At 44.4% G+C, this 27,006-nt stretch overlaps 1 protein-coding gene across 1 annotated transcript in view; it reads left to right on the plus strand.

Annotated features, from left to right (window-relative positions):
- Dsg2 (desmoglein 2) overlaps nucleotides 1-26,341 on the plus strand; it is a 43,493-nt gene extending 17,152 nt beyond the window's left edge. Inside the window, exons 3-15 of the mRNA XM_036205056.1 lie at nucleotides 1,133-1,267; nucleotides 4,900-5,061; nucleotides 5,191-5,335; nucleotides 6,483-6,649; nucleotides 8,403-8,540; nucleotides 8,633-8,818; nucleotides 11,679-11,944; nucleotides 15,079-15,221; nucleotides 15,506-15,733; nucleotides 17,755-17,982; nucleotides 19,673-19,794; nucleotides 22,065-22,409; nucleotides 24,825-26,341. Of these exons, the coding sequence (XP_036060949.1) occupies nucleotides 1,133-1,267; nucleotides 4,900-5,061; nucleotides 5,191-5,335; nucleotides 6,483-6,649; nucleotides 8,403-8,540; nucleotides 8,633-8,818; nucleotides 11,679-11,944; nucleotides 15,079-15,221; nucleotides 15,506-15,733; nucleotides 17,755-17,982; nucleotides 19,673-19,794; nucleotides 22,065-22,409; nucleotides 24,825-25,847 (3,288 nt within the window). The 3' untranslated portion in view covers nucleotides 25,848-26,341. The remainder of the gene's footprint in view (nucleotides 1-1,132; nucleotides 1,268-4,899; nucleotides 5,062-5,190; nucleotides 5,336-6,482; nucleotides 6,650-8,402; nucleotides 8,541-8,632; nucleotides 8,819-11,678; nucleotides 11,945-15,078; nucleotides 15,222-15,505; nucleotides 15,734-17,754; nucleotides 17,983-19,672; nucleotides 19,795-22,064; nucleotides 22,410-24,824) is intronic.
- The last annotated feature ends 665 nt before the right edge of the window (nucleotides 26,342-27,006 follow it).

The raw sequence follows: 27,006 nt of genomic DNA on the forward strand, positions 1-27,006 counted from the left end.
CGAGCTTGAAGTTGGGTGGGGAGGATACGGGAGGAGGGGAGGGGAACATGATCAAAATATAATTGCATGAGAATTTTTTAATGAAAAATGTTTTAAGACATAATTCACAATTTATTAAGAAAAATTTTCAAAGAGAAATCAAGGACAATGAGAGACAGTGTAAACATTTTAAAAAAGAACACATGATTATTTAGAGTAACAGAATGGGTAGAACAAAGAGACGAACCTGGTGCAGAATTGTTCTGTACTAACTCAACTACACTGAAATTTTCTCGGATAAAAATTTCTGCAGGCCAACAAGATGGCCCAGCAGGTGAACACACCTGCTGTCAAGCCTGAGGACCTGAGTTCGATCCCCAAGAACACGGAGGAAGGAGAGAACTGACTCCTGCAAGTTGTCCTCTGACTTCCACGAGGCACACATGTACACACACACACACACACACACACACACACACACACACACTCAATAAATGAAAGTAAATGTTTAAAAAATATAAAACCTAATAGAAAATATGTGAAATAATTTTCCCATGTCAAGTTTTAAAATACAAGAAAAGGGCAAACTTGATGACTTACCAGTTGGTAGAGGTGGGAAGCAAGAGCTAAACCCAGAGCCTAGGCTAGCCTCAAACTTAGAATCCTGCCTCTACTTCTCAAGTGCTGGATTACAACATGTCTGACCTTGCCTGCTAGGGTCAAATTTCTATCAACCATTTCAAAAACACAAAGTCATGTATTTTCAACCCAAAAGTCGTGAGAGAAAGTGGAACTCAGTTGACAGCCAGAAAGAAAGAAAGCCCTTGGCACACTCTTGCTTCTAATGGTGAGGGATCAGCTCATTTGCGGGTCTTTTGTGGACCTCGCTTTGGAAACTTTTCTTACTATGGGAAGCAAACTTTACCAGCTGGGAGGCCCTCCCTCCTATGCCTGTAGAGTTTGCTAGAATTTCCTCTATGAAAATGAAGCTTGTTGAAAAAAATACAGAATGTGTCTTAAGTTTCAAACTATTTTGTTTTTAATCAATTAGGATTAAAATGAACTAATACATTAAAATACACACAGTTTTTAAGTTTAGTGAATTACAAAATGTCTGTGGGGATGTAGTAATTGAAGGTAACCTTGTTAACAGGTTTTCAACACAAGAAGAGGAGACAGACTGCTCCCTAAGCACACACATTTGGTGCGGCAAAAGCGGGCCTGGATCACTGCCCCTGTGGCTCTGCGGGAGGGAGAGGACCTTTCCAGAAAGAACCCAATTGCCAAGGTACCAGCTACAGAGCAATGTGGTTCGTGTGTGTGTGTGTGTGTGTGTGTGTGTGTGTGTGTGTGTGTGTTTGTATTAAGGAAAATCAGGTACTGTACTTATCGGGTGTGTTTGAAAGTGACCAGAACTTGCCTTGGAAATAGTGCAGCATCAAGAACTCTTAAATACATGATTCGAGGATTTGATTCAGCCACAGCTCGGGGAATCTGGCGTTGGGTCAGCCATAGTCTGATACACAACCTCACAATATTCATACAAGGAGAGTGTCATGACAAACAGCAGCTCCAGGAAGTGAGGTCTGGAAGGAAGAGTGGCCGTGACCGTGTCCTTCTTGGCTTGGGACAGCCCTGCATGCCTGTCTTCTGCAGTCAGTGATCGACAGCTGTCCTTTCCCGCAAAGGGAATCCAATTTTCAGATAAAGTTCATGGCAGTCCTAGCACAGTGTACTCTGATCTCAAAGTTAAGTTAGCTGTACGAACCTGAATATGAAACCCCTCTGGTTAGTCCCCTTAAAGCTGCTGTTTGTTTGTTTGTTTGTTTGTTTGTTTTTGTTGGTTTTTTTGTTTTTTGTTTGTTTGTTTTGTTGGTTTTGTTTTTTTCGAGACAGGGTTTCTCTGTGTAGCTTTGCGCCTTTCCTGGAACTCACTTGGTAGCCCAGGCTGGCCTCGAACTCACAGAGATCCACCTGGCTCTGCCTCCCGGGTGCTGGGATTACAGGCGTGCGCCACCACCGCCCGGCAAAGCTGTTCTTATTCTGCCCGATTCTGTGACTAGTACTGTAACTCTGTTTTTTTTTCCACTGTTTTTATTTATTTCTTTACATTGGTTGTGTGGGGAAGCTCCACAGCCATATAAGGTCAGAGGACAACTTCTGAGAGAATGTTCTCTCCCTCTGCCGAGTGTGCCAGGGACTGAACGCAGGTCACCAGACTTGACAGCATGCACCTTTACCCACCAAGCCATCTGGCTGAACCTCATTCGTATTTTGATGGTTTTCCACACAGTTGCAATGTTTGTTATCTCGATCCCTGCTACCCTCTGGCTTCCCTTCCCTTCTCTTTCCTCCTACCCTGACCCCAGTGACTATCCCATTAGAAGATGACACCATCTTCTCCAGCCACCATGAACAGTCCTGCCTCCTCAGGAAGGGTGGGACTCACGGGCCCGCTCCTTAGCCATGGAAAGTTAGAGGCCTCTACCTAGGTTTCAGGTTGAAAATCTAACTGTTACTATCAATTTTACCCCCAAAATTCAACACAAACTTGTCTCCAACCCCACTGCCGAAATCCCGGTCACCTCCACCTCACACCTGGTCTCCCTGATTTTATTCTTGCCAAATCCTCACCCATGTGACATCCATTCTCTGGAATTAGCAAGAGCAAACTTCTGAAGATGAACCAAAGCATGTCTACCCTATTACTGAGCCCTGAAATCAGCTAAGGGGAGGGCAGAGAGGAAGAATGCCCCCAACACGGTCTGTGGGAGCTCATGGGATTGCTGGCCTCGGCCTCTCTCTGTCCTGGATTTCTACCCCCTGCTCCACTGCATCTACTGAACTGGCCACAGTTCACTCCAGCCTTCCACCGTTGGCCTTTGCTGGTGTCTCTTCCTGGAGGCTGTTCCCCACAGGGATTTTTGGTACATGACATCATCACATCCCTGTTCAAATGTCTTCTCTCCACCTCACCCTTTTCTCTCTGTCCTCTGACCCTATATGAGTTTGGCTCACAGCATGTTTGTGCTAGACATTGGTCAGGCACTGCTTGCTTGTTACCCACATCATTAGCACAGAAGCTCCATGCCAGGCTTAGTCCTTGGGCTGTGAGCCCTGCCTGTGCCCTGCCTGCGCAGTGGGTGTTCCATAAACATTAGTATAAATGTATGCTCGCCTACATCCAAGCTTGATCTTCAACTTTCCAATCTTATATGAAAAGGGCTTCTAAAGGAGAAATTCAGTTATAGACTCAAAGACAATAGTTTGCTTTTGCTAGCATCCTGCTGTATTTATTTTTATTTATTTTTTTAAACATTGTTTTTGACTTTTAATTTTATTGGGTATGTGTGTTTTCACATACACGGTATGTGTCGGATCCCCTGAAACTGCAGCTACAGACAGTTGTGAGCTACCGCATGGGCGCTGGGAACCCAACCCAGGTCTTCTCCAAGAGCAGCCAGAGTGCTCTTTACCATTGAGCCACCTCTCTAGCCCCACCGCACTGGTTTAGAAAAGCCTTCTAAATCTAGACTTTCACTGGCTTTCACTGGCTTCACAAAGTGCCATGTGTACAACAAGCAACTGAGTGTTTTGTTTGGACTTTGCCCAGTTTGGTTTTGTTTCCGGTTCTTGTATCTCAGTCATTCATACTGTCTGTCAATAGGTTTCCATAAAACTGACTCTGAGCCTAACTGGTGTTCTCTGTTCTTATTCATATGAATTATACAAATTGTTAAAGGAAAAATTTTCGCACAACCCGAAGGGCTGAAGATGGCTCAGTGGGAAGAGCACGTGCTGCTCCTGACACGGGCCCAGCACCTCATGAGGCTCACAACCACCCGTAACTACAGCTCCAGGAGATGCGGCGCCTCCCTCTGGCCTCTGCAGACCTCTACGGTCACACCCACAAACTCCTCCACCCCCATCTCACTACATACATAGTATGATTAAAAATAAAATACATCTTTTAAAATTCTTTACACAGAGGCAAAACACCTCAGGAGGTTATCCACACTTTCCAAACTCCCACCTAAAATCAATACTCACGACAGCCCCACTCCAGCAAATGTTGGGAAACCGTGGGAAGAATATGTGGTGAATCCTAAGGTTTTGGTACAGAGAGCCAGGGTCACGACTAGTGGAAACACGGGAGGAACAGGGTCACGACAACTAGTGTAAACACGAGGAACAGGATCACGACTAGTGTAAACACGAGGAGGGCAGGATCACTTACGGAGAACAAGAGGACAACCGCAGGGCACCCAGCAGGTTGGAAACACTATTGACTTGCCAAAGTGTTTATTCCAAGCAGAAAAAGTGCTTAAGTCTGTTCACCCCTGTCTGGGAAGAAGCTCTGTTCACGCTTTCAGGCAACGGGATGGATTTATGAAAGCAGTTTTTGATTCTGGGGTTCTTACTGTGTATACCAGATTTGAATATCCTTCCTAGTTGGGCATGGTGGCACAGGCCTATAATCCCAGCTCTTGGGAGGTAAATGCGGGAGGATCAGGAGTTCCAGGTCATCTTCAGCTATATATCGAGTTGGAGTCTAGCCTGGACTACCTCATTCAACCTGCTTCCAGTGAGTGTAGCTCGGTAAGAGCTCTCTGCAGCATGCGTACGTCACTGGTTTCTACCCTAGTGCACCAAAGACTAAAGAAAAAAATGTACTCCCTCCAAGGTGTACCCCACCTGTATCTCAGGTCCACATTAGTCACAAAAGGTGGCACTGTCCCATTCCATTTCACAGAGAGAACTGAAACCAGGGAGGCCGAGAAATGACCAGTGTCACTACATGTCCCAGGCCACCTGCCTCCTGTCTGTACCACGACACCTTCAAGAGGACATTGTCATTAAACGATTTTATAAGTTATAAAGGTTTTAACGTGAGACATTCCTCTGTTCTTTTTATGTTAGATACATTCTGACTTTGCAGAAGAAAAGGGAATCAAAATCACCTATAAATACACTGGGAAGGGAATTACACAGCCACCCTTTGGTATCTTTGTCTTTGATAAAAACACAGGAGACCTGAACATTACCAGCATTCTTGACCGGGAAGAAACACCATATTTTCTGGTAAGAAAGAACAATGTTATCTTTATTTGTAGTTCTTCTTTGATGACAATTATGACTTGTTTTGTGTTTATACTATAGCAGTTGATTTAGTTTAGCTTAAAATCTATTACTGTTCCTGTTATGATTCAGCTGACTGGCTATGCACTGGACTCCAAAGGAAACAACCTGGAGAAACCCTTAGAACTACGCATTAAAGTTCTCGACATCAATGACAACGAGCCAGTGTTCACGCAGGATGTCTTTGTTGGGTCTATTGAAGAATTGAGTGCTGCACGTAAGAATGTATTGCTTTTTTAATTCTGTGTGCTTGTCTGTGTATGCACCACCTGTGGGCAGGTGTCTGTGGAGGCCAGAGAGGGTGGGTGCCAGATCCCCGGAAACCGGAGTTACGGGCAGTTGTAACCACCTGATGTGGAGGCTAGGAACTGAACCTGAGTTCTCTGCAAGAGCAGCCAGTGCTCTTAGCCAGTAAAGCCATCTCTCCAGACCTAGACCCAAACATCATTTCCTTTTTAGTGCAGGGGGTACGGGGGGTGGGGGGGTGCGGGGGTGAGGGGGGTGGGGAGGGATACAACCAAGGTCATTTATCCTCCATACATAAACACACAAAATTCTATCTTTTAATAAAACCTAAGTATTACTCAAAGGAAGAATGATAATAAACCGCTCACTCCAGGTTCAGACCTCTTTTATTATTGTAGATTTAAAGGACCTTAAGAATCTTGGTCTTTCAGAAAAGATGATAGATTAGATTGACATAACAGGTAAGGTCTCCATAGCAACTGTCCAAGCCTGCCCTCTAAGGGGAAGTTGGCTGCAGACAGTGTAAAATGGACAGGGTTTGTTCTAGTAAAATTTTATGAGCAAGACCAAGCAGCCACCTGACTCTGAGCTACTGGGGGTGTCTGTCGTTGGTCTGTGACTTGTATAATTTCACTGTAAGGTCTGCTGATGACATCATTCAACGCAATGCTCTCCCTAAGACCCAAAGGAGAGATTTCTCTTTGATCATAATAAAAAGAAAAGCTGTACTGATCCTAATTTATTTGCATCTGAATAAGCATCCAGGGTCACGAGTAGTTCTCAGTCTTGGCTATTAGATTAAGTTTGTGGCCCTCATGCAGCAATTTTCAAAACTTTCCTAGTACTCTGTGTGTAGACATACATGCCTGTGCACAAGTTCCAAGGCACATGCCTATGAGGGTCAGATCTCTCCTTCCATCATGTGACCCCAAGGGTCAGTCTCAATTCATCAGGCCTGGCAACATATGCCTTCAACGCTGAGACATCTCACTGTCCCCATCCAATTAAATTCCTGATAGTGATATAGTGTAATTCTGATAAGAACCTAGATCCTTGTAGGGAAAGGCTGAAAGAATTTGTAAGTACCCTAACCTCAACACCTTTATTCCTAATGCCAGATACACTTGTGATGAAAATCGTCGCCACAGATGCAGATGAGCCCAATACCCTGAATTCTAAAATCTCCTACAGAATTGTCTCTCAGGAGCCTGCGAATAGTCCCGTGTTCTACCTAAATAAAGACACAGGGGAGATTTATACAACCAGTTTTACTTTGGACAGAGAGGTAATGTTATATACCACCTTCCTTTTTTTACACCCTCTCTTTTTTAGTTTCTCCACTCTTTTTATTTTTCTAATTTTAATTTTTTCTGCATTCCTCACTCATGGAAATAACTCTAGGAATTATCATGTGCTGCCCAGTATGGTAGTTAGTAGCCGTGTGCGGCTGTTGAGCTCTTGGAATGTGACCGGTCCAAATTGAGGTGTGTTATATTCATATTGAAATGGGTAAAATAAGTACCAGATTGGGAGAACTTAGCATGGAGGCTATAAAATTTTACCATGTGGCTCAGACATTGAGCACAGCTGTACTCCCAGCCCTCAGAAGAAAGAGGCAGAAAAGCTCCACAAGTTCAAAGCCAGCCTGTTCTACATAAGGACCTCCAGGTTGTCCTGAGCCACATTGTGAAACTCAGATTCTCAAACAGTGCCTGGCGTTAGGGCACAGGCCTCTAACCCCAGCCCTCGGGAGGCAAAGCCTAGTGAGCTCCGTGAGTGTGAGGCCAGCCTAGTTTCCATAAGAGAATTCCAAGCCACCCAGGGCCGCATAGTGACATTCTATCTCAAAAACGCAAAGGGAAATTAAAAAGCTCATACTGGAGAAAATTCTTGCTTTGAATATCAAAAGAAATTTTGAGAATTTGAGTAGTTTCCTAGAAAGATTATTCTCCCAAACATTTTTCTTTTTTTTATTTCTAACTCAAAAAAAGTTTTAACTGTATATGAGTGTCTTGCTTGCATGTGTATGTCTGCACCTCATGCATGCCTGGTGCCTGTGGAGTTCAGAAGACAGCATCAGATCCCTGGAACAGGAGTTACAAAACAGCCATGAGCCACTACGTGGATGCTGGGAACTAAATCTGGGTTCTCTGAGAAAGCTTCCAGTACTCTTAATCACTGAGCCATCTCTCTAATCCCCAATTCTAATGTTTTAATCAAAGAGGAGAGAGATCATCTTTAAGTGCCACATGCACAAAGATTTTAGTAACATAGTAATGTGTTAGCAGTCCCAAGGACACTGCAATGTTACCAGATATAAATCTTAGGCAGATGCATTGTGTCATGTTTGGGAATCAGCTGCTCAAATGGGAAGGACCAGATGGAAGACCACATGTAAGAAAGGGTTCACTTTCTCTATTGTTTTGCTTTGTGCTGTGCAGTGGATTTTATGTTTTCTCGTGTAGCCGAGGATGACCAGGAGCTTCTGGCCCTCCTGCTTCCTCCTCCAGAAAAGCGTACACTATTTTTTGTTTGGCTTTGGTTTGGGATCTTCCTTAGGTACTTTGGAGTGACTTTTCATATCTCAGGGCATCTGTTGGACAGGTTTGCTAGGGGAGTCTGGACCAAGCCTTTCAAGGTTTTCCTCCCCTGGCCAAGTCTTCCTGACTTACTTAGCATTTAATTTGAGATGAAAAAGTACAGGAGCAAAACAAAGTGCCCACTTCAGTCCCACACCACCTCCAGGGCAGAACAGTCCACTTTAGATGGAAAAGCCATCTCCTAAGACTGTCCCAGGGACACAGGTAGGGATCATCAAAAACTCCCCTAGAGTTTTCTGCCCTTCTGTAAAAGCTCTGATTGCACGTAAACACCACCTCCACACCAATAATAGCAGGCCACAGAGGTTACTTGTGAATGAAACAGGCCATCATCCAGTTCCTAAGGGTGGAGTGAACCAAACCCAGAAAGGCAGCTTCTGGAGATATTAATTTCCACCTCAGATGGATCGTCTTCATTTTTGTTTGTTTGTTCTGCAGGAATACAGCAGCTATTCCTTGACAGTAGAAGCAAGAGATGCTGATGGGCAGGTAACTGATAAGCCAGTACAGCAAGCTCAAGTTCAGATTCGGATCTTGGATGTCAATGACAATATACCTGTGGTGGAAAATAAAATGGTAACTTGTTTTACAGTGGGTTTACTCTTTCTTGAGTCCCAACTGAAAATATTTTATTGCATTACTGAAAACTGTGTGTTTGTGCTTTGCAGTATGAAGGGGTGGTGGAGGAAAACCACGTCAACGTAGAAGTCATGCGCATCAAAGTCACCGACGCAGACGAAGTAGGCTCAGATAACTGGTTAGCAAATTTTACGTTTGCATCAGGAAATGAAGGAGGTTATTTCCACATTGAGACTGACACACAAACTAATGAAGGGATCGTGACCCTTGTCAAGGTAAGTTGTGAGTGTTCACCACCAGGGCAGGACTGTGGCTATAGGAGAGACTAACATATTGTGAGCCCCATACTCTCACGACTGCTTTACAAGGACATCAACTGGTACCAGCCTTGCTCAGAATCAGGGACATCCTTCCTGGCCCAAGTTATATATCACGCTGAGGTTCAGAAGCAGATCAGGAATTCAAATGGCAGCCACACAGCCTTGCATGGCACACTTCCAGGAAGCTTACTACCCAGTGAGAGCTTGATGGGCCAGGGCTCTATAACTTTCCTTTTGAACCAAAATCTATTGTGATTTTACTTGCAAGTATTGTAAGAGCTGCATTTTGGGACACAGTAACCTGCTTTCCAGTGCCTCCTGTGCTGTGAAGGAAAAAGTGAATTAAGTAGTTCTTAGTGAGCACATGAAATTCAGGGTATAATAGCATGTGTGAGGTGCTAGGTTTAATCCCCAGTGCCAAACAAATTAAAACTTGATGGGATGTGGTGACTTTTACCTATAATCCCAGCACTTGGAGGGAAGACTGTTGAAAGTTCAAGGCCAAAACCTAGACTTCATTGTAAGTTCCAGGCCAGCCTGGGTTACAAAGCAAGACCCTGTCTTAAATAAACAAATTTATAATAATAATAATAATAATAATAATAATAATAATAGCAACAACAATAACAATAATAACCAAGGTGCAATGGTGGTGCACACCTTTAATCCTAGCACTCAAGAGGCAGAGGCAGAGGCAGAGGCAGGTGGATCTCTGTAAGTTCAAAGCCAGCCTGGTCTACATAGCAAATCCCAGGACAGATGTAACAAACAGAAAATGCACAGGGAAAGGAGCCCAAGGTCATCCAGTCACTAGGGAAGCATCCACACCTGCAGCTACACAAACACTAATAGACAGAAGAGCAATGAAAGGCTGGAGTCCAAGTGAGTTCGGGTGGGTGATTTTTTTCTTTTCCTGGTGGTAGTATTATTTGTGTGTGTGTGTGTGTGTGTGTGTGTGTGTGTGTGTGTGTGTACATACATATGTCAACACAGGAAAAAGAAATGGCTGCATAAAACTTCTCAGAACAAATCAGTTTTATGTAAAAACTGTAAATTGCTCAAAGCCAGTAACAGAATGACTAAGTGAGTTAAGCATGGCTTAATCCCACTGTTTGTCTGTTTGTCTTTGAAATGGAAAGTTGGCTCACACACTGTGTACACAGTGACCACACAAACTGCACAGTGGGTGTTGTAAACAGCACAGCTTACAAAGAGCTTTTCGAAGGAAGGCTGATCTTGCTTGGGCTCAGCAGCCAAGGGCTAAGGTACTCATTGGCCCTATGCTGCAAGGGGAGGGAGCAGGCTCTTATTTAATTTATTTCCCTGGGCTTTCTCTTTACACCAGGAAAGATCAGATTCCTTATCATGTTAAGGTGCAGTGTAAATCTATCTTAGAATCCGGGCAGTGGTGGTGCATGCCTCTAATCCCAGCACTTGAGTTTGAGGCCAGCCTGGTCTACAGAGCTAGTTCTAGGACAGACAGGGCTACACAGTAACCATGTCTTGAAAATGAAAAAGGAAAAAAAAAAGCCTACCTTAGGAACAGAACAGGCAATACCACTGTCTTAGTTAGGTCCTGATGAAACACCACAACAAAAGCTAATTGGGGAGGCTGGAGGCGGGAGCTGATGCAGGCCATGGAGGGATGCTGCTTACCAACTTGCTCCTCATGGCTTGTTCAGCCTGCTTTCTTATAGAACCCAGGACCCACAGTGGGCTGTGTCCTTCCCCATCAATCGCTAACATAAACAAGGCCCTACAGGTTTGCCTGTAGCCCATTCTTACTGAGACACTTTCTTCGTTGAGACACCACCCTCTCAGGTGACTAGCTTGTGTCAAGTTGACATAATCTATCCAGCGCAGCCACCATGTCCTCCACAGCCCCGTTTACGACAAACAAACCCATGGAACATATGTTACTGAACATTAATTTTTATTAAATGCCCATTAATTTCTCCACTGAAAAAAATCACTTTTGCTATTTTTTTATAAAATATAGAAATATATGCTTCTGAAGATAATATAACCGTTATGAAAACTTGCTATATTAGACAAGGTGGATCAGGCCACTTAAGACCACACCTAAGGAGGAGAGGCAGAAAGACAGTGAAATGTTCAAGGCCAGCTTGGCTTGCAGAGTGAGTTCCAGGCCAGGGAAGAGCTATATTTTTTTTGTCCCCACAATACTAATAAATTGTAAGGGCCAGAGGTGGTAGATGACTTCAAAGAAAATGTTTCTTTGCACATGTGACCTCACAGAGACTATGACAGCATATACAAGACCTGGACATGCTCAAGTCAGACAAATTCTCAGCATGGAGGGGAAAAGGTCAGTACCAAGTTCCAACCCTCACTGAGGAGCATGTGATGGCTGCTCGAAGGAGAGTAAGTTTTCTTTAAGGGTGTGATATCTGCTGTATTGACACACTCCAGGGCAGGCCTCATGCCCAAGAGTAACTGAACAGCACAAACCAGACTCCATGGGGGTGGGGGAGAGAGAGAGACAGAGTTCAGTGAGAAGGAAAGTGGAGGACGTGGATCTGGCAGGGGTTGTGAGTTAGGGATGAAGCTGATCAAAATACATTGCGTAAAATTCTCAAAGAACAACAACAACAAAGAACAGTAATAATGAAACCTCCTAAGCAGTTCACGTTTGTGGGTTTCCAAATTAACAGGACTTGCCGCTGGTTGCTGTGGTATAGAATGGACTGACTGCTCAGTGTGGCTCTCGCGGGTGTTGTTAATGGCATCCAGGTGTCTCTGTGTGTGCTCATGTGCTCTGCTTCCTCCGCAGTAACTGGCTTTGTCTCTCTAGGAAGTCGACTATGAGAAAATGAAGAGTCTCAACCTCAGCATCCTTGTCACTAATAAAGCAGCTTTCCACAAGTCTGTTAAGAACAAGTTCAAGGCTACGCCCATCCCCATCACTGTCAAGGTCAAGAACGTGGTTGAAGGCATTCATTTCCAGAGCAGTGTTGTCTCCGTCCGAGCTAGTGAGGCAATGGATAGATCCAGCCTCAGCCGGTCCATTGGAAAATTTCAAGTTTTTGATGAAGACACTGGACAAGCAGCTAAAGTAAGGTGAGATGGTTATGGGTGTGTTTCCAGGTTTTAATTACCTTACGTGCCTGTTTTTTAAAATGTTGGTGTTCAAAACTCATAACGACATCTAAGCAGCCCCAGAATTACAGTTTGCCTGTGAAATCAATTCTCCCCAAACTGAGCCTGTAGTTGGAGGAAGGAGGAGTTTCCATCCTTTCCTCAGCCTGTGTGTGGAGGCGGAGGCTGGGCTGGTCACCTCCATGACAGCTCTAGAGAAGACAGAGAGCATCTCAGAAAATAACTGTAAAATTCTCTTATTTCCCAGCACGCTAGGGAGAGAGGAAGTAGTCGATAAGATTAACCACATGCTGAAGATGCCAGCACATGATTAACCCAGTGCTGTGAAGGCTGAGGCAGGGGGATTCTGAGATCCTGGCCACCCTAAGCTCCACAGTGAGATCCTGCCTCAAATAGGTGAACGAAGAGAGAATCTTACCACAAATTCTGCTTTACACACACATTTTTTTAATAGTTCTACATATTCCTGGAAGTGGGGATTTAGCTCAGTGGTAGAGTGCTTGCCTAGCAAATGCAAGGCCCTGTGTTAGGTCCTCAGCCTGGGGAAGGGGAGGGTTAGGGAATAGTTTCACACATTTCAATATGGGAGAAGTCATTTTATGTACAAATAAATTTTGAGAATTAATCTTTATTTAAGCTACTTTATTTAGTTCAAGGAGGTGTGAGCTTTTCTATGTATCACATGAATGTGTATGTGTGCATGAGCCCGCAAAGATCAGAAGAGGATGCCGGATTCCCTGGACTTACAGTTAAAGGCAGTTGTGAGCCACTCTGTGGGTGCTGGGAACGGAAGCCAGGTCCTCTCCAAGATGGCTAAGCACTCTTGACCACTGAGCTGTCTTCCTAGTGAACTTGGGTGTATGTGGGTCCCAGTGGTCATTACTAAAACACATTTGTTAAGAACTGAGTGGATATAGTCACTGTGCTAAAAGGACTTCATTGTGTCCATTCTCCATAGTGTCAGTTTATACTGGCATACTTTAGGATTATCAAAGTGAATCTCTCTCTTAGCTCCAGGGTCACTCCATGGGAAGACCCTTCTACAAAGCTGCTGTTTATGAAGCTATGAGGGTTGAGTTTAAGCTGCTCAGACACACAGCTTTGGAGACCTTCTGCTCGATGCCAAAGATGCTCTGGTGCTCATCTGCCTTATGCCTGTGTCCCTGGGTGCTGACACTCCATAAAACATCTAAAAATAGGGCCAACTGTGGCAGGAAGGCTCCCCAACTGTCTGTTTATATTTCCTGAGTCTCCACTAATAGACCATAGAGTAGATAACTTCCCCAAGTTAATACTAATAAGCACCTTCCACTAAATAAATGTCTTTGTGACCATTTTATTCACCCTTCTGCAGGAGTCTACTTTTAACCTCGACGACTATCTCCCTGACAGGGCAACCCCTAACTGAGTACCTAGAAAGGGGAATCCTGTGTGATTTCTCTCTGCATTCACTGAGAACCTTGTATGTTCTAATACCCACCTATTGAAAATGGCTTCCTGACAGTTTTTTTTTTAATTGTGCTATTTTTATCAGGGCCTGAGACTATTATGAAAATGGTGTGTGTTCTTTGAAGAATGATAAGATATGCTTCTTTCTCAAAAGAGTCTTACTTCCTTCTTTAGCATGCAATCATAGGCCCCTAGAATGGGAATGACCTTGACCATCAACTCACGTCCGAGAGTTTTCCTAAGTTCTGGGAGGCACAGCTAATTTAAATCATTTAATCCATTAGTAGTTGCTGCTTTTGAAGTCTTCCTAAGTACGGTAAGATCTGGAGAGGTGGCTCAGCACCTAATGCACCTGCAGTTTTTGTAGAGGACCCAGTTTGGTTCTGAGAAGCTCAGGCTCCTCCCAGTCACCTGCAACTTCAGCTCCGGGTGTAACTGACACCCTCTTCTGGCCTCTGAGGACACCTGCATGCACATGCTCATATCCATATCCACACACAGATAAGCACACTTAAACATCATTTATTGTTAAATAAAATTTAATAAGGACAGCAAAAGAATCATGTCTTTAAATTTTGCCCTAGTGTGGTATTAAACTGATTACTCATTCAGTAAGTTATGGATATTTGAGATAACATGTGAGCTGCTATCCTGCTCAAATGCTGAGTTTCACAATAGATCAGTAGCAAAGCTCTTTAAATGACGTCACATAACATATTCTCTTGTGACATGTGCATTAGATTACCTTATTATGTAATGGCTATGAAAATTGAAAAATGGGGCAGGTAAATCAATGCCTGCTTTAAAATTCCTGACAGGACATTCAGAAGTACTTGTGAAAATCCAAATATGCTGCCATTTGCTTTTTACATTTTATTTTGTATAGTTTTACTTTTACAGTTTTAGGTGTTATTTGTTTGTTAAGACAGGGTGTCATTAGCCCAGGCTGGCCTTGAACTCAGTATGCAGACAAGGATAACCTTGAACTCCTTGTCCTTCTGCCTCTACCTCCCAAGTTCTGGATCATACCTCCCTCTCTAGTCATTTACTAGTAACAATAATAAGAGGTATAAACAACACAGTTCAAATATATAAGTGGATCATTTCCAAATCGTGTACACAAATATTACTATAAATTAGCCATCTTTCTTGTGTGCTTAAATAGCTAGAAAATATTGATTTGATTGATTGAACCAAGAGACTCAAGTGTTTGGCTTGTGTTTGTATGTTTGTGTTAAACTCAATAGTACTCACTGTATATAATTCTGAAAGCTGAATATGAGCACATTCTTTATGCCTTCTCATACCTGGCTTTTCACAATGATTTTCCTCACTTCAGAGAAGACTCCCAGAAATGCATTGTTTTCACTTTTAACTAATTCTACTGAATGTCATCATTCCTAACAATATATAGTGTCTCAAAATGTCTAGGTGCTTCCACTTAAGGCAACCACTGTTTTTTAAAGTTGTTTTAAATATTGACAACATCTCAATATACTATATATCATAAGCCTATTCCACTACCTTGTGACATTCAAATCCAGTGTGTAAAATAAGTGTATCCATGAGATATAGTTAAGGAGATCCAGATGTTTGTCCCAATGCATCCAGAATTAACAATGAACTTGGTGTTTGTTTCATAACAGATATGCAAAAGTGGAAGATATAGACAACTGGGTCTCTGTGGATTCTACCACTTCAGAAATTAAGCTTGTGAAGATTCCAGATTTTGAATCTAGATATGTCCAAAATGGCACCTACACTGTAAAGGTTGTGGCTATATCCAGTGGTAAGTTGGTAAACAGATGTTTTGTGTAATTAAATGTGTTCAGATGTTATCTTCCAGCCCCAGAAGCTTATGCTCTGTGTATAGAAGGTTCATCTCTTCAGTAAGCCTACATGTTCTTGCTTACTTAGTGACTTAGAACTGATTTGAGTCTGAGACCCAGCTGTGATGAGAGGTGTCTTCAGCTGTTAGCACCCCCTCCTTACCTGATTTGCTTCTGTATTGAAACTGTGTCCATGGTTAGTGATAGACTCAGAAGTCTGAACTCGCTCCTGTCTATTTTCAAGATCATCCTCAGAAAACCATCACTGGCACCGTCATTATCACTGTTGAAGACATCAATGACAATTGTCCCACACTGGTGGAGCCAGTACAGAGGATCTGTGATGATGCACCATATGTGAATGTCACTGCAGAGGATCTGGATGGACCCCAAAACAGTGGGCCATTCCGTTTCTCCATCATTGACAAGCCATCTGGAACAGCAGAGAAGTGGAAAATAATTCATCAAGAAAGTAAGTGAATTATTGAACTACATCAAAATCTAAATTATAAGCATAATCGACAACAAAGATTTTTATAACAGAGGCTGTTTCTTATCTCCAAGTCTACTTCCAGTTTAGTTCCCAGTCTCCTTTCCGGCCAGGCATGGTGACACACACCTTCAGTCACAGCACTTGGGAGGTAGAACAAGTACGTGTCTGGGAGTTCAAGGCTAGCGAGTTCAGCCCAGCCGGAGCTACACAGTGAGGCCCTGTATCAAAAATAATAGTCACAATAATAATGTAGGCCATATTTCTTCTCTCAAATTATACTTCCAATGTAATCTCCGATATAGTTTTCAAGGGGCTTATAAAATGAGGCTGTGAACCTACAGTAGTATCTCAGCTCCTCTTACAGACCTGTGGAAAGTAAAGAAGATGGTCTAACATGCCTTAAAGGAGGCTGAGTTTGCTCCAAGTATCCCTTCAAGTACCTTTGTCTCATAAGCTGGGGAGACTGGAGCCTTCCCATGTTCAGCAATCACACATTTCTAAAGTACCTCATAATGATTCTGTTTAAAATTGAGTTTATTGAGTATGTCCTATGTTCCAGGCCCTCTGCATACACGATCTCATCTAATCTTGCTTTTTGACATTATTTCCTGATGGTGGGTGGAGGATTGTTGGCCTAACTGAGATGTAGTAACTTGGTGAAAGGCACAAAACTAGCTTGTGATGGACATGACCTGGCAAAGGGTCTCACACGCATGCTAACCCGGTGCTGGTGGACGTAGTCACCATAGTTGGCCATATTCTTCTTGTTGATGTGAACTTTTGACAGTCAAAGTGCAGAAAATTCTACCCAGAAGACTATTTAGCAAGCTGTGTTCCTTTCAGAAAGGTTTACAGCATAGTTATCAGCGGCCATCTTATCAGTTGTTGAAGTTTACCTGAAAATAGTTCAGAAAAAGATTTTGTTGGCTTTTCCTGCTACTTTTTGATGTTTTTTGTTAGTTAGTTAGTTTGTTTGTTTAATATACACCATGACCCTGGTACAGTGGTTCGTACAACCCTGGCACTTTGGAGGCAGAGGCAAGAAGGACAGTTTTTTTAGATTATCTGAGACTACACATCAAGTTCCAGATGAGCCTGATCTACATAGCTGGGCCATGTCTCAAAGAAATAATGTCAGCAAGATAACTCAATGGGAAAAAGCACTTTGATACCAAGCCTGGCTACAGAGTTCCACACCCGGGATCCACCTCTAACCTCCCAATGGTGACCATGGTCCTGGAACACACAGGCACAGCCACACCCACAATAAATAAATAAGTAAATAAATAAATACCCCCCCCTTGTTGTTTCTATTTGCTTGTTTTTTGAGACAAGGCCTTACTCTATCCTACGCTAGCCTCAAACTCTGCTATTGTCCTGTCTCAACAGCTGGGTACTAACATCTTTTATTTTCTTTGTCTTTTTTTACGTGTCTCACTGTATTAAAATGCTTATTTAAATAATGTGAAATGCCATTACCAAACTTCTTAAGAAAAGAAATGAAACAGTGGTTATATAGAGAGAAGGATTGTCACAGAAGAGAAGAACAAGATGAAAATAAGATGAGCCCGTGCTGAAAATGATCAAAACTGGGGTTGGCACGGTGCAGTTTCTGCTACACTTAAAAACTACTTCGGTAGCTTCTTTTTTAGCAATGGGTAAGGTGAACATCCTTGAATGAAAATGTCATTCATATAAACGTCATCTCCTGCATCCCTGTACTCCCACTGACTGGACAGTGTGGTGGCTGTTCCTGGAATTTAGTAGACCACACGCATTATTAAAAATAATCATCAGGAAAGTTAGTCCAACCCTAACCCTCTGCTAATTCAGCTTCATCTGAAATCTGTGGACACACTTGAGGAGCACAGAGTGAGCTCCGTGAGGAGCTGGGAAGGGATGAAGCTTGAACCTGGAGCTGCACTCCGACCCTTCCCACGGGTTAGTTTCTCTTCCCTCAACAGCCGCTCATTTTCATTCCTGGTACGCCGCCCCCACAGGTACCAGTGTGCTGCTGCAGCAGAGCGAGCAGAAGCCCGGGAGAAGTGAGATCCCCTTCCTCATTTCCGACAGCCAAGGCTTCAGCTGCCCCGAGAGGCAGGTCCTTCAGCTCACGGTGTGCGAGTGCCTGAGGGGCGGGGGCTGTGCAGAAGCCCAGTATGACAACTACATTGGCCTGGCACCTGCGGCGATCGCGCTCATGATTCTGGCTCTCCTGCTCTTGCTGCGTAAGTCTTCAGAGCCTGTCTGGAGTGTCTGCGGCCCAGGGTGGCTTCTTAGCCCTGTAGCCAGTGACTTCCTTACACTCCTGCTCTAACCTCATGAGAACACTTTGGAGGGTGAATGTTAAGATAATTGGAGAGCATTGCATGCTTTTGACATAACTCCTGTGGGTATCTTGATGAGCTTGGGGGAGCTGGGGGCGGGTCCTGTCGCTCAGCTGTATCCCAGTGCCAGGAGTAGTGTTAGTATCTTCAGAAAAGCCTTGCCACATGCATGTGCCATGTGACTATAAGGTTATTTTTGCAAAGGTAGTGTGTTCTAATCCAACCATGCTTTGTACATTCAAGTCACTGAGGCTTGTCTGCCTCCACTCCAGGCTGCTGGGCTTGCCTCTGGCCAGCACCAGCTGAAGCCAACCCTTTTCAGAGCACTTGGTGTGTCCTCACAATGACAAGCTGTGTCCAGCCAGTCCTGTCTTCCCTCCAGTTTGCCAAAGACCTGGGGTCACCTATAGTCCTAGTCTTCTTGAAATTGGGCAGAGCAGTACCTCCAAGACAGCCTGGGCTGTCTCCATGGAGAGAGGAGGGGCCCATTAAAGACTCTTGTAAATATCTAGTTAAATTCACATAACTCAAGTTACAGTGGACCTCTAGCCCATCAGTTCTGTTTGCTGGTGAGCGACTTGTTTTGATTTACCATGGAGTTGGGTAGGCATCATTTACCCAGGATTCCATGCCCTGCCATCCCATCCCAGCTTCTCTGTCACTCAGCCCACAGCACTTGATTACTATTAATTTTTAAAAACAGTACTTAAGAGCTGGGCATGTAGCTCAGTGGTAGAGGGCGTACCTAGTGTGCCTGGGCTCAAGCTCCAAAATACATAAAACTAAATGTGGTGGTACAGCACACTTGTGACCCTAGAACTCAGGAAGTGGAAACAGAAGGGTCAGAACTTCAGGATCTCTCTTAGTTACATATTGAGTTTAAGGCCAGCATGGGTATATAATACCCTGTCTGAAAATTAATAAATAAAAACCAAAGAAAAGAAAACAGTACTTAGGTGACTGAAAGGCGAACTGAGGTATCAGAGAGTTGGGTATTGTGCAAAGCCCCACTCTGGCGTAAAGTACAATAGCTTTGGTGTTCTAGAATATGCTGATGTTTTAGGCTGTTGGTACCACCCCCTCCCCCAGGCTGTATGTGTGTGTTTGTTTTGGATGGGGCTTTAGAGACAAGGTTTCATTCTGTAGCCCAGCCTGGCCTTAAATTCACAGCAATCCTCCTGCTTCAGCCTCCCCAACATCTAAGTACTGGGGGCATCACAGACATGTGCCACCACTCTTGGCTGCTTTTGGTGCTCTGATACATTATCTTTTAGATAGAAGACTTAGAAAAAAATTGGACAGTAGTTTTAAAACATTCCATCTTTACCTTGCTCTTTCTGATTTACATTGATCATATTCTGCTCACTGGCCAGAGATGGGCTCTCTGTAGCGAGTAAGACCTTTGATTCAGAGAGCTCTATCTGCCTTCAGACTTTGGTGTAATTCAACCAAAGCAAGGCTGCAAAGGTTGGATCACAGGGAAGAAACAGGAAAATGAAGCTTCAAGTAAGTGAAGAAGTACAGTGTGAACTCTAAACGATGCGGTTTGGGTTGGAAAAGGGACCTCTGGACTCTGCTTTGCTCTCTACAGTTGTGCCACTCTTGCTGCTGATATGCCACTGTGGAGAGGGCGCCAAAGGCTTCACCCCCATTCCTGGGACCATAGAGATGCTGCACCCTTGGAATAATGAAGGGGCACCACCTGAGGACAAGGTCAGTTTCTCAGTGATGCGACCTGCCTTCTGGTCTGATTTTGTTGGGCGATGTGGGGAGTTTGAACAGTTTCACTCTGTAGCCAGACTAGTCTTGAACTAAGAGCAATCCTCCTGCCTTGTACTCCCAAGTATGGGGATTATAGCTGTGAATTATTTTATGATTTTAAAGGTGTCTTTCTTGGAGAGTATTTACAATACTTTTGGTCAAGAGAGACTGACACAGCTATTGAATTGTGAAATATATACATTGAGAGCTGGCATTCAGCTCTTAATGGCCTTGGCATCTAGGAAGTAACAATGTCTGGAAGACTGAGCCCTCCATCTTTGGGAGCTGACAGTGTCACGGGGAATTGATTAGAGGGACCAGCTGACGTCCACTGCAAAGCTGACTGCCTGCTTGCTGGTGAAGAAAAGCCCTATAACTCTCAAGGTCACGGGAGCCTGTGTCGGTGTTGTAGTGTGACGGTGAAGACAGAGAAATAGTCACTAAACCCCATGCATGTGTTTATCTGGCAGCAGGCATTAGATCTCACACACATGCCTTTGTCAAAGAACAGGTTCAAGTGATAGCATGTTCTCTCTTGCTTGCCAGAGCAGACCTGAGAGGTTTTGACTGTACTGCGGTATATCCTGGGCTAACAAGAATGCAGACCAGAAGCCAGCAGGTGATCCAAACTATGCAGAGCAATGGAGAGGGAGAGCAAGAGCATGTGGGAATGAAACTAGGAACTTCCGCCCTGCTATTAAATGGTCCTTTCAATACCAAGTTCTGACCCATTTCCATTCTCAGTATAGTTGGTTGGCAGAGGTAAACCCCAACCCCCAAGGTACTAAAGAAGTGTGCCCAAATCCCTTTTCTTATTGCGTAACAGTCAGCTCCCTGTCCTTCCAATGTGTCTTCACCCTGGCTCTCTCCTCTTCATCTGCCGCAAGTACCATTTCCTGAAGGATATGTTTCAGAGGCGAGTGTCAGGAAGCTGAGTGTTGGCAAAGAAGAGCATGGTGTTTCTCCATGTTGATTTCTGTCTTAGTTAGGGTCTCTAATGCTGTGAAGAGACACCATGACCATGGCAACTGTTAGAAAGGAAAACATTCAGGGCTGGCTTACAGTTCAGAGGTTTGGTCTATTATAACCATATTAGGACATGTCAGCGTGCAAGCAGACATGGTGCTGGAGAAGGAGCTGAGATTCCTACATCATGACCCATGGGCAACAGAAAGTAGTCTTGGACACTGGCTGTGGCTTCAAGGCCCACCTCCACAGTGACACACTTCCTCCAATAAGGCCACACCCACTCCAGCAAGGCCACACCTCCTAACAGTGCCACTCCCTTTGGGGGCCATCTCCTTTCAAACCACCACAATTATTTTCTTTGTTACTGTAGCAACAATACCTGACAAGGCAAATTAAGGAAGTAAAGGATTATTTGGCTTACAGTTTGAGAGACACAGTCCAGCATGGCAAAGAAGGCTTGGTCTGCAGTCAGGAAGTAGAGAGCAGACAGGAAGTGGTCCACCCCCAGTGATGCACTTCCTTTAGTGAAGTTCCACCTCCTAAGAGTTCCACAATATTCCAAAGCATCCCACCAGCTGAGGACCAAACCTGTAATCCCAGTGCTTGAGAGGATAACAGAAGAGGGGTCAGAAGTTCAAGACCAGTCTAGACTACATAGTGAGATTTTGTCTCATACAAATAAGAATAAGTAAGTAAATGTGGACAGTCCTGGATCAGTCAACATGCCCCCACCCCACCTCCTTCCGGATGCTCCACAGATGGGTTCCAATCCAGAAACTAGTTCTTGTTCTCACACTGGAGCAAGCAGCTGAGACATGAAGAACTGCTCTGTAGGCACATTTGCTTTTACAAGTTGCATATACCATTTCTCCTTGGTTCTCCTTAATTTAGGCAAGAGATTCTAGCAATGGAAGATAGGAAATAGAGTCTTTATGTCCAGCTAAAATTTCAGAGTTCTGTAACTGTCACAGAAGACCCCAAAGGGGAGGTAGATGTCATTGGTTCTGGTAAAGAGAATGAACCAAGAGCACATGAATCTGAGCTTTGTGTCCCCCGTGGGTTGTGGTCAGCTCTGAAGCTGGGAGAAGAAATCCTTCAGAGGACTCAAGTAGACGTGTCCCACCCTAAGTGGTTTCCTAATTTGCCTAGAAGGAACTAGCTTATCCCTCCTTACATCCACTTAGCTTATATCTTTATGCCAAGCACACTGTCCCTTTGTCCTTTGGATTCATGTCTGAGCTGTTTACCCCTAGGTGGTGCCGTCCCTTCTGGTGGCCGATCATGCCGAGAATTCAGCAGTGAGAAACGGAGTAGTGGGTACGGGAGGCTCGATGCTCAAGGAAAGCATGGTGAAAGGCAGCAGCTCGGCGTCCTTCACCAAAGGACAGCATGAGCTGTGTGAAGTGGACGCAAGATGGGAAGAACACAGAAGCCTCCTTGCTGCCGGAGCCACTCACCTTGTAGGGACGGCAGGAGCCATCGCAGCCAATGAAACACTGAGGATAACCAGAGCCATGGGGGCCTCCAGAGACATGAGTGGGGCTCGGGGAGCTGCTGTTGCAATGAATGAGGAATTCTTAAGGAGTTACTACACAGAGGTAAGCACTGGTAGTTATGGATGGTGAGGAGGGAGAAGGAAACGTTTATATCAAAACGTGAGATTCTAGATTACTAAGTGGGCTTTTGTAGAGATAATTAGTGGGAAAGTTTTATGAGGTGTGTGTGTGTGTGTGTGTGTGTGTTTATAGGCAACAGGAAAGAGAGGTGGGACCCACTGAAACAGACAGTTAGCCAAGTTACGCTGTGATAACAAATGGTCCTGTAATCTGCTTAGTTTTTATAAAGGCCTTTTTCTTCATGCCTTTACCTGTTGACTTGTTCTTGCTCTGCTCCATGTCATCTTCATTCTAAGATGCAGATTAAGCCCAGGGAAGCTGCCATCCTGTGGAATAGGGAAGACCACAATGGCAGAGCCAGACTTCGGCTCTGGTGGCTACTTATCTCATGCCATTATAAAGCAGCTGGCAGAAACAGCTTGAGAAGTTAGTTCCAGACCATCCTGGGGAGGCATAGCAATGGCCTCTTGAGATAACTAGTCAGATTACGTCCGCAGTCAGGAAGCAGGGAGAGGTGTGTGCTGGGGCTCAGCTCACTTTCTCCTTTTTTCAATTTCATTTGGTTCAGGAACTCAGCCCATGGATGGCACCACTGCCTTGTAGGGTGGGTGAGCCTTCTATCCTCATTCAAACCTCTTAGAAAACTGCCTCATAGACATATCGAGAGGTGTATTGCCAAGGTGATTCTCAACCCAGTCAAGTCAATAATGATGATTAATCTTCACAGGCTCCTTCAGACTCTCCCTTTTCACACTTGCATTTCTTTGGTCAAAGTAAGTCATGTGACTATGATACATGGCCCTGGGTCAAAAATAGAACCCTTCTACAGAAGCGGGCTTTGAGGGGATAAACACAGGAAGGAGGGTAGAGAACACAGCCTGAAACACTCAAGCTAGTAAATCCACTTACATTTTTGGTTGGTTGGTTGGCCTTTGTTTGTTTGTTTTAATTTTATTTATTGATTTTATGTGTATGGATGTTTTGCCTGCATGTGTATCTTAAGGACCAGAAAAGGGCATCAGATCCCTGGAACTGGAGGAACATATGGTTGTGAGCTGTCATGTGCGTGATGGGAGTCAAACCTGGGTCTTCAGGAAGAGCAGCAAATGCTCTTATGCACTGAGTGTCTCTTAAGCACCACATTTTGGCTATTTATATGATAAAATTTGTCATTCTGAAGGGAATTGACAAAGAAACAATGAAGGAAGTTACCCAAAAGATGGTCAGGTATCACAGCCTGCGGTTAGCAAGTGGAAACAGGACTGGAAATGAGTGTTCCATCTAGACAAAATTCATCCCAGGATACATCTCATTACTAGAACCAAAACTATTTATTTCAAAATGGAAACTAGTCAGTTCGCGCAGAAGCCTGACGCCCCTGAGTAGGTCATTGTCTTACAGCAGGAATCGAAAGCTTGAAGCCAAACTGCTGGAGTGGTGACAAACCCACCGTCACAGTTGGAGGGTGGAGCCTGTTCTGTCAGAGCAGAGGGGACCCTGGCAAGGGTGCAGGAAACACAGCGGCGTTGCCAGCTGACTGGATCTAACTGCCACGGTGCAACACTGGGTCTCACAAAACTTTAAATAGGTCTGGTAGTATGGCAGGGCTTAGGGATTCAGCCCAGTGGAAGAGCTTAAAGCTCTAGGTTCAAACCCCAGCCTCCCCCGCAAAGAGGAAAGGGAACTAGAATTTCAGAGCTTTCATAAAACGTCAGAAGAATCAACGGCTGGATATGGAGACACACATCTCTAACTGTAGCATACAGGAGGCAGAGGCGGGAGGACCCGGAAGTTCAAGGTTATCCTCAGCCACATATTGAGTTTGAGGCCAGCCTGGGATACATAAAATCATGTCTCAAAGATAGTAGAAATTTCCAAGCGTATTTGTTGCTTACATGGATTGTAGCCAATTACATTTGCCATTATCTTCTGGCTGTTTTTCCATTCTGTCTCATACTTACACAAACACATAGGCATACCTCCAAATACAAGCACATGTTCCCTATTACCACTGTGCAGCTAACAAATTAGGAAACTTAAAATTGATTCAATTTACATTTCAGTTTAGTCACTGGTAAACTCCATGATAATGGCAATTGTCTTCTAAAGCAATTAACTTCTCTATGCAGTGTATAATTGAGTTACCATGATGCTATTCACATCTAATCTAACATTGTTCTCCCAGCCATTCTTCATCTTTCATGATATTAATGTCTTGTGACAAGACAGGTCAACATATCCCATGATATAGGATGTCTCAATTATGTTTCTCTTATGTTTTCTTGTAATTAGACTCGATTTTTCTCAGTTTCTGCACTATAAACAGGAACATCAAGCCTTGTTTTTAAATGAATTTGTGTTGGAAATGACCTGGCTCTGTTCTTATTTCTGTGACAGAAAGCGGCCTCCTATGCTGAGGAAGACGACCTTCACACGGCCAAAGACTGCCTTCTCGTTTACTCCCAGGAAGAGACGGACTCCCTCCGAGGCTCCATTGGCTGCTGCAGCTTTATTGAGGGAGAGCTTGATGACCTGTTCTTAGATGACCTGGGGCTTAAATTCAAGACACTAGCCGAAGTTTGCCTGGGTCGAAAGATCAATTTGGATGTGGACATTGAACAGAGGCAAAAGCCTGTCCGAGAAGCAAGCGTGAATCCAGCTGCGGGCTCACACTATGAGCAAACGGTGATCAACTCAGAGAGCGTGCACTCCTCTGACCGTGCCTTCCAAGTCCCCAAACCTCTGCATGGAACCCACGCAGAGAAGGTCACCCAGGAAATTGTCACTGAAAGCTCTGTGTCTTCCAGGCAGAGCCAAAAGGTAGTGCCACCACCTCCTGAGCCCGTGGCTTCTGGTAATATTATAGTGACAGAAACTTCCTATGCCACCGGCTCCACAGTGCCACCCAGCACTGTGATCCTGGGTCCTAGACAGCCCCAGAGCCTTATTGTGACAGAGAGGGTGTACGCTCCGGCATCCACTTTGGTGGATCAGCATTATGCCAATGAAGAAAATGTCCTGGTTACTGAACGAGTGATCCAGCCTAACGGGGGGATCCCTAAGCCACTTGAGGTCACCCAGCATCTGAAAGATTCACAGTATGTTATGGTGAGGGAAAGGGAGAGCATCCTCGCTCCCAGCTCGGGTGTGCAGCCCACTCTGGTAATGCCCAGTGTGGCAGCAGGACAGAATGTCACAGTGACAGAGAGAGTTCTGGCTCCTGCTTCCACTCCGCAGTCCAGTTACCAGATCCCCAGCGAAACCTCCCTCAAGGCTAGGAAGACTGTGCTTTCTGGTGTAGGAGGCCTGGGCCCTGGGCCCAGTTTAGATTTAGAGGAATCTGGCCATCCCAATTCTACTGTAACCACATCTTCCACCAGGGTCACCAAGCATAGCACCGTGCAACACTCTTACTCCTAAACGGAAGCCGGCTGCTGTCTGACCCGGAGCCTAACTGGCTTCTCTGGATGTGTGTCTCCACGCCCCTAACCCATGCAAAGACTTATGCAGTGAAAGAAGTCACTGATGTGCCGAGGGCCACAGTGTCTCTGGTAGGGCCGTATTTCAGAAATGCTCTGAGACATTCAGGGGATGGATTGAAGATGCTGTTTCCCAAGTGCCTTTAGCACACTGTGCAAGCAATACTCACAGACTAGACAAGTAAAATTGCCTTCTAGGAACTTGCCAAGTTAAAGCATGGTTTCTAGTTCGTCTAGTGCAGAAGGATGGGTCTCTGCACAATGCACTGACACCCAGGAGGGACAGTTCCACCCTTTATATTACAGAACCCCACAGGTTCTAGGTACCAAATAGCTCATCAAACCCAGAGAAGCATCTCCACTCTGGGCCTCCACTTGTGTTGCTGGTTCTCTTTAACACTGGAAGCCCGAGCATCACAGGAGGCCAGAAGAAAGGAAGGAAGGAAGGAAGGAAGGAAGGAAGGAAGGAAGGAAGGAAGGAAGGAAGGAAGAAAGAAAGAAAGAAAGAAAGACAAACCTTGGGCCCATTTAAATTGTGTAAATTGTTGGAATTTTAGAACACTGACATGATAAGAATACATGTTATGTATTTCTCTGCACATGACATGTATCCACACGTGTCCTATGTGCTTAAAAAAATGACTTCATGTTTCTCCTTGTTTCTCAGAGGTCATGAAGATACTAAGGATGTTAAATTCAGTTAAATAATCCAGGATAGCCAAGTGTGGTGGCACGTGCCTTTAGGCCCAGCACTTAGGAGGCAGGAGATCTCTGAGTTTGAGGCCAGTCTGGTCTATATAGTGATTTCCAGGACATCTAGAGCTACATAGAGAGACCCTGTCTCAATAATAATAATAATTCAGACTTAATTTTTCTGTAATGTAATAATCGTCTATTTAAAAAAAAAACAAACTCGGCATGTACTTGTTTCTTAGCTTCAGTTTAGTGCATTTAGGGGCTGGACAGATGGCTCGGTGGTTAAGAGCACATTACTGCTTTTACAGAGAACTCTAGTTTATCAAGTCCATGTCCTGTGGCTCACAACCACCATTAATTAATTCCAACTGGTAGTGGGGGGGGACTGATGCCATCTATTGGAC

This window comes from Onychomys torridus, chromosome 13 (genome assembly GCF_903995425.1).
Source record: "Onychomys torridus chromosome 13, mOncTor1.1, whole genome shotgun sequence".
Classification (NCBI taxonomy): domain Eukaryota; kingdom Metazoa; phylum Chordata; class Mammalia; order Rodentia; family Cricetidae; genus Onychomys; species Onychomys torridus.